The 18,658-nt window shown below is 38.5% G+C and overlaps 1 protein-coding gene and 1 long non-coding RNA gene across 3 annotated transcripts in view; one reads left to right on the top strand and one right to left on the bottom strand.

The window, feature by feature from the left end:
- The window catches only part of LOC117673867 (uncharacterized), a 68,341-nt gene that overhangs the window by 15,294 nt on the left and 34,389 nt on the right, over nt 1–18,658 (bottom strand). For both annotated transcript variants that reach the window (XR_015732670.1, XM_034431534.3), the window contains exons 17-21: nt 16,695–16,869; nt 14,713–14,780; nt 12,055–12,129; nt 10,878–10,982; nt 7,333–7,402 (exon numbers count right to left, since the gene is read on the bottom strand). Coding sequence is in view for 1 of the 2 variants with exons in the window: in XM_034431534.3 (XP_034287425.2) it covers nt 7,333–7,402; nt 10,878–10,982; nt 12,055–12,129; nt 14,713–14,780; nt 16,695–16,869 (493 nt within the window). In the remaining variant the exon portion in view is untranslated. The remainder of the gene's footprint in view (nt 1–7,332; nt 7,403–10,877; nt 10,983–12,054; nt 12,130–14,712; nt 14,781–16,694; nt 16,870–18,658) is intronic.
- Nucleotides 4,926–18,253, top strand: LOC117673869 (uncharacterized). The gene is made up of 3 exons (XR_015732671.1): nt 4,926–5,005; nt 14,727–14,772; nt 18,215–18,253. It is a non-coding gene; the product is annotated as an uncharacterized LOC117673869 (long non-coding RNA).

Raw genomic sequence — 18,658 nt, 5'->3', positions numbered from 1 at the left:
TTTTGGATCGGTAGTCCTCAATTTACAACCATTCATTTAGTAACCACTCAAAGTTACAGTGGCACTGAAATGGCACTGAAAAAAACTGACTTACAACCATTCCTCATGCTTATGACTGTTGCAGTATCCCCAGTCAGATGACAAAATTAGGGCGCTTTGGCCACCAGCATTCATTTTTGAGAATTGTAGCATCCTAGGGTCATGTGATTACCATTTGTGACCTTCTCAGTTGCTTTCCAACAAGTTAATGGGGGAAGCTGGATTCGTTTAATGACTGGTGATTCACGTAACAGCTGCACTAATTCACTTAACACCTATGGCAAAAAAAAGTCCATAAAATTGGGCATGATTAACTTAACAACTACCTTGCTTAGCAATTGACATTCTGGTCCGAATTGTTGTTGTAAATTGAAGACTAACTGTATTAGGTGTTTGTATTTGTCTTATCTGTTTAATCCTTAATAATGTTTATGCTAAAAAAACCTAGTATCTTTAACAGAAACTGCAGAGCACATTGAGGCAAAGCTGGGAACATTCAAGAAAAGAAGTTTTATTTTAAAGGTGATAATTTGTTGTGCTTTCCTATATGACAATTTTTACTTTTAAGTTTGTATTAGAATTTTTTAGGCATATATTTTTATATCTATCTGGAGACATACATTAATACATACACACACATGTAAGACATGTAAAATTTGGTGAAATCCAAATTTTTTACTACCGGTTCCTGTGGGCATGGTTTGGTGGGCGTGGTGTGGCTTGGTGGGCATGGCAGGGGAAGGATATTGCAAAATCCCCATTCCCACCCACTCTGGGCCGAGCCAGAGGTGGTATTTGCCGGTTCTCCGAACTACTCAAAATTTCTGCTACCGGTTCTCCAGAACTTGTCAGAACCTGCTGGATTTCACCCCTGATGTAAGAACATATATACCGTGTTTCCCCAAAAATACGATCTACCCCGAAAGTAAGTCCTAGCTTGATTTTTACATATCTGCCCAATATAAGCTCTAGCCCACAAAACAAGCCCTAATTAAGACCCCGCCCACTCCAGGGTGCATGGGTAAAAATTAAGCTAGGGTGGGGATGCGGGGTGGTGGTGGAGCTGCCATACTACTTACCTTCAGACAGTTGCAGCCAGGCCTCGCACACCCAAACACTTGCCTTGCCGGCTAATTTCTTCTGCAGCCGGCAAGGCCTGCAAGGCTTTCCTAAAGGCCTTTGCAGCTGATAACAGAGCTCCGGATTGATCCAGAGCTCTGTTATCAAGAAAGCCTTGCCGGCCACAGAAGAAGTTCTTGAAGGCCTCTGGCAGCGAAAAGGAGGCCGGGGTGATGCATGTAAGTGACTCAGTGGATACATTCCCACCCGAAAATAAGACCTGGTGGCAAAAAAATATAACAGAGGGTCTTATTTTTGGGGAAACACGGGTATATCCTGTCAGCACAACCCATACAACAGAAAGTGATTGACAACTGCTCTTCTGGCATGGTAATTTAGGAGCCACAGCTGTGGGGGAAACTTCCAGGAGAGTTTGTACTGTCAGCCCAGACTGAATATCTTCTGAAGCACCTCAATCTTCATTGAAGTTTCTTAAACCAAGTTTAAAAACCAGGTAGCATCAACATGGCATAAGAATCAGGTTAAGGTGCAGTGTGGTTATGTAGATAAGAGATCTCAAGAAACAAGCTTTAGATTAGATCTCAAGAAACTTGCAGGCTTATTAGTGAGATATTTTAGAGTGCTTCCTACATTTGTTAAGGGTTATTCAGTCCACAGTATTGTCAAATATATGTATAATAAAACAAAATGGAATACAGATTAGTCATGACTAGATTAAAGTGTATTGAATTCACTGGATCTTAGATAACCAATCCTAAAATTGACCCATCTTTTATTATATGCCAGGTTGTGTCAACTCTTAGGGACCAATTTAGGTTGCTTTGTGTGATTATTCATTTGTTTGCTATTCTTGCCTATTCATGGTATTGTCAGGCAACCCCTCCAACACCAAAGTTCACCAGTGTCAGTAATCTTCTGGTGTTGCTTTTTTGAATTCCAATTTTTGCTTCCATAGAGTGTCACAGGGAATACCACTGTTTGCACCATTTTGATCTTTGTAGCTTTAGTCACTTGGCTACACCTGAATATCCTTATCAGACTTATCTTTAGCCATACACAAATGCAGCCATGTGTTCAGAAACCTGTGGGGATTAAGTTAGAGTACTCTCTTCTTTTGCTCAACCACTCTCGTTTTTATTGTATAGAGATGGGTACATCCAGTGAGAATCCAAATGCTTCCAGCATGGTAAAATTCTTCATTTTCTGTCCTTTCATAATAAACCTAGAAGATGCCATACAATATTCCATTCCATGGATATTGAAAAACTAGACGCCCAACATGAAAAGAACCTTATGATGTGCAAGACTTAAACTAGAAAATTCAGATTACAGGTCCAGTGAACCAGTGAGCTAATATGAACTATGCATGCCTCTTGTCTATGCTCTACAGGGATGGCAAACTGGCGGCCTATGGGCCAGATGAGTCACAAGCAGGCCATCCCCACTCCAGCTCCACAAAGGGGGAAAATATCATGAAACGTCACATGATAGCAGCGTGATGTTGCGAGTTTGACACCTGTGCTCTAGAGTTTTCTTTAGATAGGATTTTTAACACCATTCCTATGGCAAACCGCAGGGGAAGCTTCTAGATCAATCAGTACTGTTCAAAGTACTAGAAGCCTGGTCTTTGGATCAAAATAGATCAAAAGAGCAAGGCCATTTGTCATCTGCATTCAGAGTCTAGCTGAAGCCACTAATTTCAGGGACTCTGCCTTACCTCAAGTCTAAAATTGGCTAAAATAAAAACTATGGCTGTAGTTTGGCCTTGACACTAATAATTTAGGTTAATCCTAGGCAAGTCAATATTTTTAAACCTCCCTAGCTAATAACAACAGAAGCATGATTACCAATCAATTCCACTACATCAGTGATGACTAACCTTTTCTGGACTGAGTGCGCAAAGCGCGCACGGGCAAATATGTGCATGTGCACCCGAACTCCCCAAATGCAATGTGTGCACAACCCCTGTGCATGTGGCCCCCCGCACATGTGCAGGGCCCCCTGCACGCACCCTGCCCCTGTGCATGCACATGCAGCTCATGCATGCACCTGCCCCCCCATGCATGCGCACGTACCTCCCACATGTTGCCCTCCCTCCGCATTCGTGCACAGCCCCCATGCATGCATGGCAGAGATCTGAAGGCCAGCTGGCCAGCCGGAGGCATGCACATATGCATGACGGAGCTGAACTGGGGTGATGGCTCGCGTGCCATCAGAGAGGGTTCTGAATGCCACCTCTGGCACGCGTGCCATAGGTTTGCCATCATGGCACTACATCCTTCCTTTCTGTTGTTATAAGCTTTTCTTATTCTATTCTTTTAAGCAGGACAATACTTGTTATAAAAATGAGAAATACCGGTATAGACTCACATTCCTCTTCTGCTAATTTATCTTCCCATTTGGGGTTCTTACTTATAGAATAATATTATAGAAATATCTCTAGAGCAGAATATATAATGGAATGTAGACATCTGCAAAGTCATATTTTTACAACACCAGAACAAAATAATAATTTAAAAATCTCTCAAAAGAAGTTGAATTTGACATCTTTATAAAGTGCAGGAAGGCTAGTCCAGTCCTGTTGGCAAAATAAGGATAAAACATAATAAAGATTTTTAAAAGCTAGTTGAGCATTACTGTTGACATTTCTATATTATTCAGACATATTAGCATATCTCTTGAAGAACTGAATTTGTAGTGTGCAAAATACACACATAGTGAGAAGTTTTAACATATCTGGCTATATTTCCTGACTAGTTTGAGTTGATAACAAAATGAGGTAACTTAAGCAACTTAAGGTAACTTAAGCAATATTTATTTAGTAGTGTTTTTTTTATAAGATAATAAAAAGTCCCCGTGGTAGAATGAAATCCTGCATTTTCCACTGATTTCACTATATATATATATATATGCATATTCTTTCTAGCCAGGTTTATATAATTATATAATCTTTTGTACTTTACCTTAATAAAATAACTTTACTATTTAGAAATATTTACAATAAAAGGATAGCAATATGAGATCCTGCATAACTCCTTGGCGTTTTACTTATAGAAGCCCAAGCCAATAGTATAACTAATTTTGATTTGGTTGATAGAAAACTTTTATATTTAATTATTAGTATAGCAAGTAAATGGGCTGCCCACAGCACAGTTTAAACTATTCCACCTTATGTTAATCACAGAGAATGCCATCAGTTTAACAGAGATGCGGTCAGCTCCAATGAGTTATTCTATAATAAGTTCTGAAAGAGTGGGTTCACAAAGTGCTAAATAAATCACCAACCTTCAGAAAATGGTAATTAATCTAATAAAAATGTAGCCTCAATTTTTTTGGGAAAAAAACCCCCCTTACTTCAATTTTAGTACACTTCAATTGCTTTACCTGTAGATGTTTCTGACAAACTGGAGGTTTAAAAGATTTTAATATTTTATAAATATGAGACACATTATATTACATCACAATAGTACAAACAATGTCACTGAATGTGTGTCAGTGTGATAGTTAATCATAAATACCTCCTGGGTACCTACTTGTTAAGTGTGAATACCGAAGTTTTTCATACATTATATCCACCAACCTGAAGAAAATCTCAGCTAGTACTAGAGAAAGCATTGGCACTTAGAATCTGGACACACCACCTTTAGAATGTCCATTTTATGAAAGATCTTCTAAATGAAGTTGAAGACTTTCTTTATAGCAAGTTATTCAACAAGTAATTTTAACATGCTACTATAATCAGTCAAGAGTATGCTTTAATCCTTTTAGTAATTTCCTACTGATTAGTTTTGTATTTTGATTTTTAATGTTCCTTTTAATTGCAAGGACTTTTTAGAAAAATTACCATTTCTGTTCTTAGCTGCCTTTAACTCCCAACAGGAAAGAGGTAACATTAATGCTTTAAATAGAACAAAATCAATGTTGCATTGTTCTTTCTTTCTGCTTTTATCAGAATCATATTTCCTTGTTTCTCATTTCTTTTAATATATAACATTCTTACCATATTTAGGATATGAGTCTCTACAACAGTGATAAAGGAATACTGACTGTGGAATCTCAGTGCGCAAATGTTACAGAAAAGTCCTATGGTTAATTTTGTTTTAGTAGCCAATTATAAGGGTGCTACTGGATTAGGCAATTGTGTTATATAAACTGCTTGGCGATGGTGATTTTAAAGCAACTACCATTTAGTGCTACAACTGGTAAAAATCTAATTTTAGATGTGGCCTACATCATGAGAATTAGGACTTTCTTCCAAAGAAGAATCTATTCTATTAGATCATAGAGGCCTTAACATTGCCTTAAGAAAGGCAGATTAGAAAATTCACTCTGAGGATGTTTATAGAATCTTTTCACTACAGATTCATTCAGCAAGAAAATATAGCTACCTTTTCCAGACAATCATGTTTCTGTTTGAGAGAGAAGGACCATTTCACATAATGGTAGCTAATATGTAAGAACTAACTTCCCATTTCCAAAACAGTTTGTGCAGTTTGTACTCCACACTCTGGCTGTTTAAGGTAACTGCAATGAAAGTATTTTCTCAGAGAGGCCAGTTTTTATCTGGTGATTGCTACCTTGCATGGCTTAACTACTGTTACCCTTCTACCAGGGGTGAAATGCTCCCGGTTTGGACCGGATTGCCCGATCTGGTAGCAATGGCGGCAGGTGGTTCGGAGAACCAGTAGCAAAAATCCCTGCGCCCACCCCCCCACCCATGCCCAGCTGAGCCGCACGATCATCAGAGGCTTTTTTTTTTTTTTTTACTTTTAAAAGCATTTTTTCTACAACCTCTTCCGACGAAAAAATGCTTTTAAAAGTAAAAAAAAAAAAAAAGCCTCTGATGATCACGCGGCTCAGCTGGGATCATCAGAGGCTTTTCAAAGCATTTTTTCTGCAACCTATTGGCCGAAGAGGTGGTAAAAAAAATGCTTTGAAAAGTCTCTGACGATCCCAGCTGAGTTGCCTGATCGGCAGAGGCTTTTCAAAGCATTAGAAAAAATGCTTTGAAAAGTTAAAAAAAAAAGTTGGCCACGCCCACCGTCACATTACACCCCTCCCCCAAGCCATGCCCACAGAACCGGTAGTAACAAATTTTACATTTCACGCCTGCCTTCTACTCCCTTCATCACCATCTCCAACCCCATTGAATATTTATCCACTATAGCTCCTCTTTCCCTGTCAAAAATATTTTATAGTGTTTCAGTACAGAGGAATTAACAGACTTAAAGCATCTTGCCCTGAAGAAAGTTTCCATTAGATCAGTGATTTTTCACAGATTTTCTCCGGATGCCTGGATTTCTGGAGCAGCGTGTACCATTCGGCATTTGAACTTAAAGTGATATTTAGTATTATGCCAAGCAATGGCACTCATAGATCTTCCACTAAACTTTCTCTCAATGAGAGATGGGCATCAGGGCAAAACTGTGCCAGGGAATCTTTAAGGAGCACAGTTTTTTAAGATTAATCATTTTTGCTGCTGCCAAAAATCAATTTCCTAAATCCTAGTCAACCGATGCTCTGGTTGCTCCACAATGGATAATGTAAAGTGTGGGAAAGCATATATTGAATGTATAAGCAGCCAGCCTTCCTGATCCATCAGCTGAACTTCTTTACTGAAGTTAGGTTAAATGCAAGCTACTGTGATCCACCAATTGGATTAAGAAGTTTATCTTGGATCATGAAATACCTGAGCCTCTTGCTACTAAATATTGCTTATTTTTGGTCCTCTTTTGGTTCCAGTGCTTAACTGTACAAATTTACCTCTGAGTCAGACAATGGGACGAAGGAAACAATTCTATACCATTTAGCATATCTTTAAGAAACCATGATATTATGCATAAGAATTATACTGTAATTCACAATGCATAGAATGAAACAATTAACATCCCTCAAATATATTCTTAATTCAATAGCTGTTAAAATTAATGTGACTTTGATTTTGAAAAATATTTGTTACACCCTTTTTTGTTTCATTTTTTCTGTACAAAACTGTGATGGAATGTGCACCTGGAGAAGTGGGGGCGGGGAGATGGGATGGCAACACAAAACAGCCAAAATTAAGAGACTGCACAAGCAAGATTCTATCCATTACTGTGGATGATTTGGTGTAAGAAAAGAAAGGATTGGACTCAATTAGATCTTACTGTGTCATCTTTGGACTTGGACCTGACAGAAACAAATTTGATTTAGTTTCGGAATACCTGATCTTACCAATGTAAGTTGCAGAGTGTGCTGACCGAGGCCGTATGTTACAAGTGATGTCTCTTGATCTTCCAGAACCCTGGAAGCAACAGAAATTGGTGTTTATTTTTCTTTAACAAACGTAGCAAAATGGACACTACAGGTGAAATAGTTATTTGTTCCCCACCATCTCCTGAACACTCCTTGTATTAAATTACTGTGTGGGTAGGAGTGTGAAAGAGAAGAATTAGGAATAAATTTTAAGTAATAGTTTAATGCTTTATTGTTGTGGTCGTGTGGTGTCAATTGCCACAAAAGAAACAATTATGCAGTCATTTCTAGAAAAAGGGCTTTCTGGAGTTTGTTTGGTTGCAATTCCCTTATCCATTCTCTCCGTAGGAAGAGGAGACTTGAGATCATAGTAGTAGCCCAACCCCAAGAGAGAAATATCTGGATTCGGTTTATCTGGGCTCAAGACTCAGTATCTAGATTCAACCAGCATCATGGGATGGCAACTTTTATAGATTTTGTGCAGGAGTAATTTCTTATCATTTGATTCTACAAGCAGAGACACTTTAGCAATAATGAATATGTCAGAGTGTTTACAGCGTGACTACAATTTTGAGACAACCCAGGAGCAAAATACAGGACACAGAGGTTTTGTCATTACAAAGAGTGGTTTATATACAAGTCTTCTATATACAGACATACACGTGGTAGGCACATACCAGGCAAGCAATCAATCGTCTTCAACTCTACACGGAGAGCTACAATGCAGATAGAACACAACGGCTATTGGTAATAATAACTGTTATCAGGTCCGCCTGGTATGGAAGATGTCATCTTCTTTGGTAACTTCAAGGCTGGATTTTGTTTTATTGGGGATGCCCTTAAGGCCAGGAGAAATGTGCAGCTTCGTTTAAGATGTTACAGCAGATTTACAGATAGCCCTTGACTTACAATCATTTATTTAGTAATTGTTCGTCACTACAATGACATTGAAAAGAGTGACTCATAACCAAACTTTGCACTTTCAACTGTCAAATATCTACATGGTCATGTGATCAAAAGTTGGGCACTTGGCAACCAGCATATATTTACAATGCTGGCAGCATCCCAGGGTCATGTGATTGCCATTTGCAACCTTCCAAACCAGATTTGTGGTGGAGTAGTGGTTAGAATGCAGTAGGGCAGGCTAATTTGGTGGCCAGCAGTGCGGCAGTTGGATTCTCAACGGCTCAAGGTTGACTCAGCCTTCCATCCTTCTGAGGTCAGTAAAATGAGGGCCCAGATTGTTGGGGGCAATATGCTGACTCTGTAAACCGCTTAGAGAGGGCTGTAAAGCACTGTGAAGCGGTATATAAGCTTAAGTGATATTGCTGGTCTGACAAAGTTAATGGGGGAAGCCAGCTTTGCTTAACAACGGCATGGTTCACTTAACAACTGCAATGATTTGCTTAACAACCACAGCAAAGAAGATTGTAAAATTGGGTGCAACTTAATTAATAACCACTTTACTTAGCAATGGAAATCTTGGTCCCAACTGTGGTTCTAAGTCAAGGACTACCCATATGAAGCTTTAAGTAGTTCAGAAACTTCTTCCCATCCAGGCATTTCAGGTTATTGTGTTCTATTAAGAATGCTTTACCTGCAGTGCGGTGATCTACTGTATTGATACTTATTTATCTGGGCTTCAGTCAGATGGCATTCTCTTTTGTGATGTCCATTGTGCAGAACAATCTTCCCTTTTAAATTAGAGGGTCTCCCATGTGCAGTGATGGGATTCAGCTGGTTCTCACCCGTTTGAGTGAACCAGTTGTTAAATTACCCACCCCCCACTATCAAAGTGGATCCTGGGCACTGCGGTGCAATGGAAATGGGCAACCGAGTGGGTAGCGTGAGAGAAGGAGAGGGCTGCTTTCCAGCGATGAAATGCTACCAGTTTGCACTGGTTTGGGCAAACTGGTAGTGATAAAAACTACCGGTTTGGGTGAACCGGTAGTAAAAAAAAATCTACTAGTTCCTCCGAACTGGTATTTCCGACGATCAGCTGTGCTGCACAATTTAAAATTGCTAGAAAGCAGGAGATCCTGCTTTCTAGTGAATTTAAATCGTGTGACACAGCTGTTCCCCCCCTCACTATTCTATTTACCTTCCCAAGCCTCCTTTTTCCATGTGAAATGTGAGTTTGGTGCACACTATGCATGTGTGTGCGTGTGTTTGATGCGCACTGCACATGCACAAACAGGATGCGTTTGGTGTGCATTGCATTTGGCGCGCAGCGCGGGCAGCAAACTGGTGGCAAATCGGGGAAGATTTCACCACTGCCACTTTCCCTCTTTCTTCTCATTGCTCCTCCTCCTTCCCTCGTGCCAGCCACTCCGTTGCCCGTTTCTCCATTGCAACCCAGGATCCAGTTTGATAGCTGGGGGGAGGGTGTAATTTAACAACCGATTTGCCCAGGGTCAAGTTGGCCATCACGGGAGGCTAGTCTCACATGTGCGGTGGAGCTGGAGGACAGGGATGGGCCACGCCTCCCACAACAGCCAACCTGACCCTGGGAGAACTGGTTGTTAAATTATTTGAATCCCACCACTGCCCATATGTAAAAATATGGTGTGTATTTGGCATTTCTTTGACCCTGGTGCAATGTTTTTATTGATGTGTTAGTTTTCTGTTTTGATGTTCATACTTCTTTTTAAGAAAGACTCTCAATCACGGGTGTCAAATTCACCACATCACATTGCCATCACGTGACGTTTTGCAACATTTTCCCGATTTGCAGAGCTGGGGTAAGCATGGCCTGTGCATGATGCATCTGGCCCACAGGCCACCATTTTGACACCCCTGCTTTCAGTTGTTTATTGAGTGGGTGGGAAGGAAGGAAGGAAGGAAGGAAGGAAGGAAGGAAGGAAGGAAGGAGGGAGGGAGGGAGGGAGGGAGGGAGGGAGGGAAGGGAAGGGAAGGGAAGGGAAGGGAAGGGAAGGGAAGGGAAGGGACTATTGAAGTCCTATTTATTTCCTCATGCATTTTCCTGTATATCTAATGGAACAGAAGGGCTAGATTAATTTTAAAATAGAGGAGGCATTGTTTTTTGCTTTCAACATAATAGCAGACCCTGTCCTAGACATCTAAATTGAGAATGGGAAGCTCAGAGCTGTCAAAAAAATATTGGCAAATTTAAAAATGTGAATTCTAAATAAATAAGTAGCATGGAATGCATCTGATCCGCAATTTGGCTGAGTCCCACTTAGAAATACCTTAAAGTTGATTTGTTTGGCACGTTTTTTTCTGTGAACAAAATTCCATACATTACTGAAATATTCTTTGTGGCCTCCAAATGCAATGCACACATTTCAACATTCACTTAATCACTTGGTTAGCTTTTTAAAAACCTTGTAGAGAATTTGTGGTAGACAAACAATGAAGGAGATGGAAAAGAGGAATAAGGGGAGATCAGTGGATAGTAAACAAGGGTGATCAGCAATTGGTCAGTTAGAAGAGCAAAAAGAACAATAATGTCAAAAAGCATTTCCCTTATAAAAATCCAGATTTATTTATAGAAAAATAATTACCATTGTTGCAGAAAAAGGTTTTCTATGGTTCAGTGACTTCTTCATGAGACGAACTTTTCCTCTTTTGCCTAGCTTCCTTGACTTATGCTTCTTGTGCTCTTGTTTCTAAACATTTCATATAATATAATTATAGAAATAATAGAATAATTATATATTTCAAGCATCTGCCCTTATCAACAAGTACATCTATGCCCTAGAGACAGGAGACAGTGTTCCATATAGGCATATAATACTTATTTTTTAAATACAGCATAGCCTTATCAAATTTGGATATGGAAAATTAATATATAATTTTTTTCTTATTCATTCAAGCTTGGTAAGATAAAGGATTTTAACATCAACCCAGATAGCACTACTGTTTATAGAAAACTATAAAATATCAATTAACATAGCCACATCAGAAAAGAGCACAAAAAGAAAATTAGTTTCTTTAGCTGGAGACTGAATGAAACATTGTTATAAAAAGAAACATTATAAAGAGAAGTTAAAAAAAATTCCCAGAAAAGCAAACTATTACACGACAAATTGAACGTTTACATCAGCAGTTCTTTATTTTAATGAGACAAGTTGAAGTAAAAATAATCTAAAAGAAATTGAATGTACAAATAATCTAGGGAAATGGTTGCTATATAAATTACAAAAAGAAGAAGAAATAAATGATATTAAAAGTACAAGATAGAAACTTAATGACAATAGTTCTAAAAAGCCAAGCAACAAAACCATTGTTATAATTAGAAAATACACACTTGTCACCAGCAGATGGCAGCATTTGTGCCTTTAAAATACTATAAGCAGGGGCAACATTTTTGTAAAATTTCCTTTGAGAAAATTGGCCCCAAAAGATGTAAATCATGACATAATGACAGAACCAGAGTGGCTTTGGGGAAAAGAAGAGAAAAAAATCATTCCATTATTATATTAGAAATTTGCATTTCTGCTGCCATATTTGGGTTACATGACATAAGTGCGCTGAGCAGCATAATCTTAATTGTTGGTATCTATTTTGAGACACAAAAGAGCTGCTAATGCTAGAAAATGATGCAGCACTCAGTCATCAGGTCTGGATTCTCAGGAGCAATCATTTTTGTTCAGGCTTGAACTAGGCTATGTTCTAAGAGCAAAATCCTCCAGAAGTCAAAATATAAGTATTGGGGGGGAAAAAATAAAGCTCAAAGACCTTCACTCCTTTCTGTATTTCTGTCAAGCTTGAGTATGTGATCTTTTCTTCAAACAGCATCTTCTCCTTAGGATACTAGGAAGCAAATACATTTAATTAATTAACCGCATTCAAACAATAACCAGGATCAAAAATCTAATCATTACAAAATGAAATAAGTCATAGATTCCTTATTTGTTTTTGTGCTGTGGCCAATAATCTATTTACATAATTGAACATCGAAATTATTTTACTATATATACGCAACTGTGCCCAATTCCCTGGTGGTATTAATTGATTTATAATGATACAGCAAAGAAAGAAAAAAGAATCCTGAATGTTAAATTCCATGGGTTATACTAATAAAGAAATTGAATACATGCAACTTGGTAACAGCGGTGAAATCCTCTGAAGTCTGCTACCGGTTCTGTGAGTCTGCTACTGAGCGCGCACATGCGCACCTGAGGCGCGCCCATGCAGCACTAAAAAAGGAACATTTTGAAGCCTTCCGAGTCTGCAAAGGTAAGTAGAACAGCGAGGGGGGGAATCCGCTGTGCCATGCGATGTAGATTAACTAGAAAACAGGAAATCCTAGCTAATATAAATCGTGCGTCACAGCTGATCGTCGGCCAGCTGATTGTTGGAAATACCGGTTCACCCGAAACGGTAGCATTTTTTACTACTGGTTTGGGAGTACCGGTCCGAACTGGTAGCATTTCACCCCTGCCTGGTAAGCCTTAGCTAAGGACCAAGAATACTAACTTCACTTTGTAGCCTAACCTCAACTAACGTTCCTAGTCCATGTAAATTTAACCTATTCATAAGAATGTTCTGAAATACAGGAACCTCCAAATCCAGTACTACAGAGGCACGCATATGATACAGCATAAGTGCAGCATGAAGTAGTCTGCATGCGTGATGGATCCTAGAGGCAAGCTTTTGATCCATTATGTATATACTATATAATACACACACACAACACACACACACGTATATATAACTATGAATTTTATATTTAAAAAAATCAAGATACTAGTTTAGAAGATTTTCTCTTAAGACTGAGGGGGTGGGGCATGGGGAGCTTAATTTATCTTTCAAGAATTCACTTCCTGTCCAGTTAACACAATCACAACTTTTTAAATTTAATTTAATTCTCTTGTCTCTATGAAGTTGCAAAGCAATAGCAACTTAAATATAAGCAGCCTTTCCTGCATAGCAAGGACAGAATAATACAATGAAATCCAATTAGGACAAAAACTAATGTTAACCATGACCTTTGAAGACTAATTAATTTATGTTGACATAAACATTCTGTTATGATTTACATAAAATATTACCATGATGCTTCTGAACACAAAAATGTGTTATGATACACAACTTAGTGTTCTCCAGTTATATTAAAATAGACCATGATCTATGCCAGGGGTGTCAAACTCAATATCATTGAGGGCCACATCAGGGTTTTGTTTGACCTGGGGGGGGCGTAGCCAGGGTGGGTGCGGCCAGCTCAACATCACTCATTGAGGCTCCGTTTCCAGCCACAACGGCCTCCTGCAGTCCTCTGCCAGTGAAAACGGAGCCTGGGAGGGCTGCACACAGCCTTCCCAAGCTCTGTTTTCACTGGCAGAGGGCTGCAGGAGGCCATTGTGGCCGGAAACGGAGCCCAGGAGACCTGCGTGTGGCATTCCTCAGCTCTGTTTTCGCTGGCATAGGCACCATGAGCCAGTCCTTTGCTGTTTCCAGGACGGGCCTACAGGCCGGATCTGACTCACGGGTCTCAAGTTTGACACTCCTGACCTATGCCATGATTAACTTTGGGAGTTTTAACCCCGTGCATCTTGATGGCATTAGGAGAGAGAAGGCTGATTGCTCTATAGTTAAAAAGAAAATGATCAGAGGGATCAAATGTAGCTCTTTTGTTCTTGTTTTACTTTTTTTCTGATGCTTCTCTTTCTTCTCTTGCCTTATTCCTGATGTAGGCTTTGCTGTTTTCTAATTATTTGAGTCTTTACTTTAGAAACATTGTGCATCTCTTCCAGGGGTGGGTTCTAAATTTTTTTACTACCGGTTCTGTGGGCGTGGCTTATTTTGTGGGTGTGGCTTGGAGGTCATGTGACTAGGTGGGTGTGGCTAGCTGGTCAGAGTCATTCTGGAAGGTCCTCGCACTTATGACCTGACTCATTTGTTTGCTTTTAACACTGATCAGCTGTAGGATGGCCCTTTGAAGCCCCGCGGCAAGAGTTTAAACAGTTTTTTTCCCTCTAGTCATCAGCTGGGACTCAGGAGGCAACAATAGATTGGGGGTGGGACCAAATAAAAGGTAAGAATAACGTGGGGGGGTGGGAGGGCAGGGGGGAGAACCGGTTCGGTGACATCATATCGTCACCACTACCGGCTCGGCCGAACCGGACCGAACCGGGAGGAACCCACCACTGATCTCTTCTTCCTGACTCTGAGGAGTTTCCCAGTAAATACTAAATCTAATTTATTATTCCTTATCTTTGGGAAAATAAGTATTCATAGTAAGTTACTGAAAAATCATATCAGAAAAATGTTTAACAATAATAATAACAACTCAAATTAAGCATGCTTATTTATTAAAGTGACAGTTACAGAAATGTTTTATTCTCCTATTAAAGCCAGTAAGTTTTAAAGTAATTTTATATTGTGAGATGATACCGTTTCTCTCCTAGGCAGTCTGTCTTTTCCAGGATCCTTTTCCAACTTTCCTTCATAGATGTAAGTATCTAACCAAAAAGAAAAATAAAATGTGAAAACTAATGCAATAATTTTATTTGCAGGTATCAAGTATATGGAAATAGCAACATCTTAAAAAATGTCCATAGAAGAAATTATTGTTAGTTATTTTTCTGTTGCTTTTCGAACTACAATCCATTGGTACACATGCTATCATAGGCCAAATTTGTCTGTAAATCCAGCTGGTCATCGTAATTTCTTGTTTGTAATTCATGGCCTGAAGACAGGGGACACGACAGTGACTCAGCTTCCTAATAGCAAGAATAATAAGGTTTGCCTTCCAAAAGGGAAAAAATAGATAGGACAAATGTAGAAAATGCCCCATTCTGCCAGCAATAATCCAAATAATCTTTTATATTGGAAGGCGAAATATTTAAAAAATGTTTGAATATGTCATGCATAATAAAAAGGCAAAGGAAATTTTGAGTCTTAAAATGGTATCAGTAGAAATCCTTTATTTATGAATGGTTAGTTCTTCAAACTAATGAGAGTCAAACTGAAATCCAGTAACAGAATTGAACGAGAGCAGGAATTGGAGCATCGATAATGTGGAGGCAACAATATCAAGGTCAATGATTAAATGGAGTTCAGAAAAACAAGGAGCCAGTCCAGGGATCCTGGAAGTTTCTGAAATTGGCAATTCTGATAATGCTTCTGTTCATGCAAGCTCTAGCTATGGGCTTTTAATTATGAAGCACGAATCCCTACAAACACAGGGGCTTCAATTCTAATGATTTGGAGGGTTTTTAAATTTCTTTTTCTGACTAAGCAGCATTTTAAATCTTCCTCTTCTTTTCTCAAGACTATTTTGGAGTGCCAAAACTGCTTTAGTGGGAGGGAAATGCTGCAGTATAACATATATAACAAGTGGAACACAGTTCACTTGTTGTTGTGACTCCGACTCCTGAGCCTGTCCTCATGGAGGAAGAGGACTCAGAAGGTGAGGGGGAGGAACTGACAAGGCCTCCGTCTCCAGGACCCTCCTCTCTGGCAATGCCTCAGGTTCCATCCGAAGGCCAGGAGGAACAGCCTGGGATGGGCCAGGAGGAAGGCATTTCAGAGCACCCATTGATAGAGAGTGATAATGATGGCTTGATCCCAGGCAGCGTCAGAGGGAGAAGCGTGCGCAGCAAAGGAAGAGGTGTGGGAGGGCCAGGGATTGAACTGAGTCACTGAGCCACGCCCCACAAGGGATAAAAGGGGGTGTGATTGCTTGGCAGGCTTTGTGACGGACAAAAGTTTAAACTCTAAAGAGTCACTTCGTGAATCCTGCACTTCGGCTCAGATATATTTTGGACTAAACTCTTGTGGATAATTTGTTGCTCTGGAAACGGACTGGAAAAGGCCTCTCCTGTTTTTTGGGAGTACTAATTGGACTGGGCAGGCGTTTTACAGTTAGATGCCAGAACTCTCGTCTGCCAGGAATTCTGATCTGTTTATACAATAAATTATTGGCAGGTGTGTTTGATATTGCATTTGTCTGTGTGAGGACGGGGGACAGAACACTTGTTATACAGTCTATCTATCTATCTATCTATCTATCTATCTATCTATCTATCTATCTATCTATTATATATAACAATTATTGTAATGATATACGGCATTACTTTGATATGTTTTATTTAGAAGGACATCCCAATGAATTCAATCCGAATTATATCTTACAGCATTAGAATACATTCTTACATTCTTTACCTTAACTCTATAAAGCAAAAACAAATTTCAGAAGGAAATGTATTAAATATTTGGCATCCAATCCAAAACTCATCTTTTTACTTTTCAGGAAAGAACAGATATATTGACATGCGTCTGTTAGCACAGTTATGTGGCCACAAAATTCAACACCGACTCCCAAAATAATATCTATTATTTTTAGAGATTTCATGTAGATAATGAAAACTCACATCTACAAATATTTGGGTCTGATTTTGTCTTTTTATGCAAACAATAAGGCTGCTTTGGAATGATTTCTGCTTCTGCTGCTTTTGGAGAAGCTTCTTCACAAGTTTGCTCCTGTGTTTTATCTGAAGTTTCTTTTAATGGCTCCTCTATGGATAATGCAATCACGTTATCAACTGTCTTTAAAACAATAAAGCAGTATTAGATGTCACGAATGAAGTACAATACCCACTGAAAATGAAAGACTGAAAATACTGGCAATCCTAGGACTGTAACATAAACTTGATATTATAATATCCAGCTAATGAGGCTTATGTAGCAATTCCCTTTTTTTTTTTTTAGTTTCCCAAATAGATAGTCCTTGACTTACAACAGTTCATTTAATGACCATTCAAACTTACAGGGGCACTGAAAAATGTAACTTATGACCATTTTTCACACTTACGATCTTTGCAGCATCCCCATGATCATATGATCAAAATTTAGATGCTTGGCAACTGGTTCATCCTTATGAGCATTGCTTTGTCCCAATTGTATTAATTGTAATAATGAAACTAACTAAAACATTTGAAATTAAGCTGAAAATTAATTCTGTTTAAACTGAAGTAAGACTTATAAATACAAATAAGTTTAATATATGAGATGGTTGGTTTATCGCTTAATAAGAAGAGGTTACATATATATTTGAAAAAGCAGTGGAAAAGAAATGAATGATTGTAATGTTATATATTTAAGTTACTTTTAGTAAGATATTGGATTGTAATATTTGGATAAGTTGACAAAGAAAAATATTTGTGATTGGAATAATGGAATTTAGGGAAATACCGGAAATTATATTATGTTGTGAAAAAGATGCAATGGGGAAATATTTGAATAGGATGATTTAGAGTTAAGGTTAACTATTAGAAAAATGATTGATTTCGAATTTAAGGGTTTTAACTTGGAGAAAGTAAGGGAAAATTAAATTTGATTAAGATTAGAGATTAGGGCGAATGGTAATATTGGTTATTAGAAGAAACAAGGAAAAGAAAATAAAAATTAGAGAGAAAGATTATTATGGCAAAAAGTGAAATATATAAATTGTGTTGGAGATAACTAAAAATTGTATAAATTTGTGACTTGGCCAAAACTCTGTTCAGAAAAAATGCATTGTTTGTTTGTTTGTGTAAAATATAAAAATAAATAAACTTTTACAAAAACAAAAAAGAGCATTGCTGTGTCCCAGGGTCATGTGATCCCTTTTTGCGACCTTCTGACAAGCAAAGTCAATGGGGGAGCCAGATTCATTTAACTATCATATTACTATCGTAGCAACTGCAGTGATTCACTTAACTGTGGTAAGAAAAATCATAAAATGGGGCAAAACTCGCTTCACAAATGTCTCACTTAACAACAGAAATTTTTGGCTCAATTATGGTTGTAAGTCGAGGACTACCTGTATATAAAAGGAAAACCAGAGGGAGATGTTTTGCTCTCCAGAAAATTGCCAGACAAATAAAGACATTAACCCAATTTGCCTCCTTAGTGAAAATGGAACTCCAAAGCTTTGAGATGGTGGAAAATAAGTCACCTTGTAGGGAAGATGGGCAGCATAAAAATGCAATAAAGTAAATAAATAAAAATACAATAAACTCAAAAATTAGAACAAGAAAATGGTAAAAAGAAAATGGAAAGGGGACTAGAAGAAAAAAGCGAGACAGCGAATTAGGGGAAAAGATAAAAAGAAGAAACAATGGAAAAGGAAAATATTGGACCAAAAATTCAGGGAGCAAAAAGGTAAATAGGCTGAAAACTGAAGAGAGAATGAAAGAAGGAAAAGAAAGAAAAGAATCCCACTGGAAGAAAAGTCAGAACTGAACATAGCTGTAGTTCATGATACTAATTTGCAAAGAATTCCCTGTTTAGGATTCTATCTTCTTCTTGCTGACAGCTGTAATGCTGCAGGAAATGGATGACTAGCTTGGGCAAA

The sequence above is a fragment of the Pantherophis guttatus genome, chromosome 2, assembly GCF_059756535.1.
Source record: "Pantherophis guttatus breed Tessera chromosome 2, ASM5975653v1, whole genome shotgun sequence".
Classification (NCBI taxonomy): Eukaryota; Metazoa; Chordata; class Lepidosauria; order Squamata; family Colubridae; genus Pantherophis; species Pantherophis guttatus.
The sequence above is the reverse complement of the archived record's forward strand: the minus strand, read 5'-3'. Positions and strand labels throughout refer to the sequence as shown.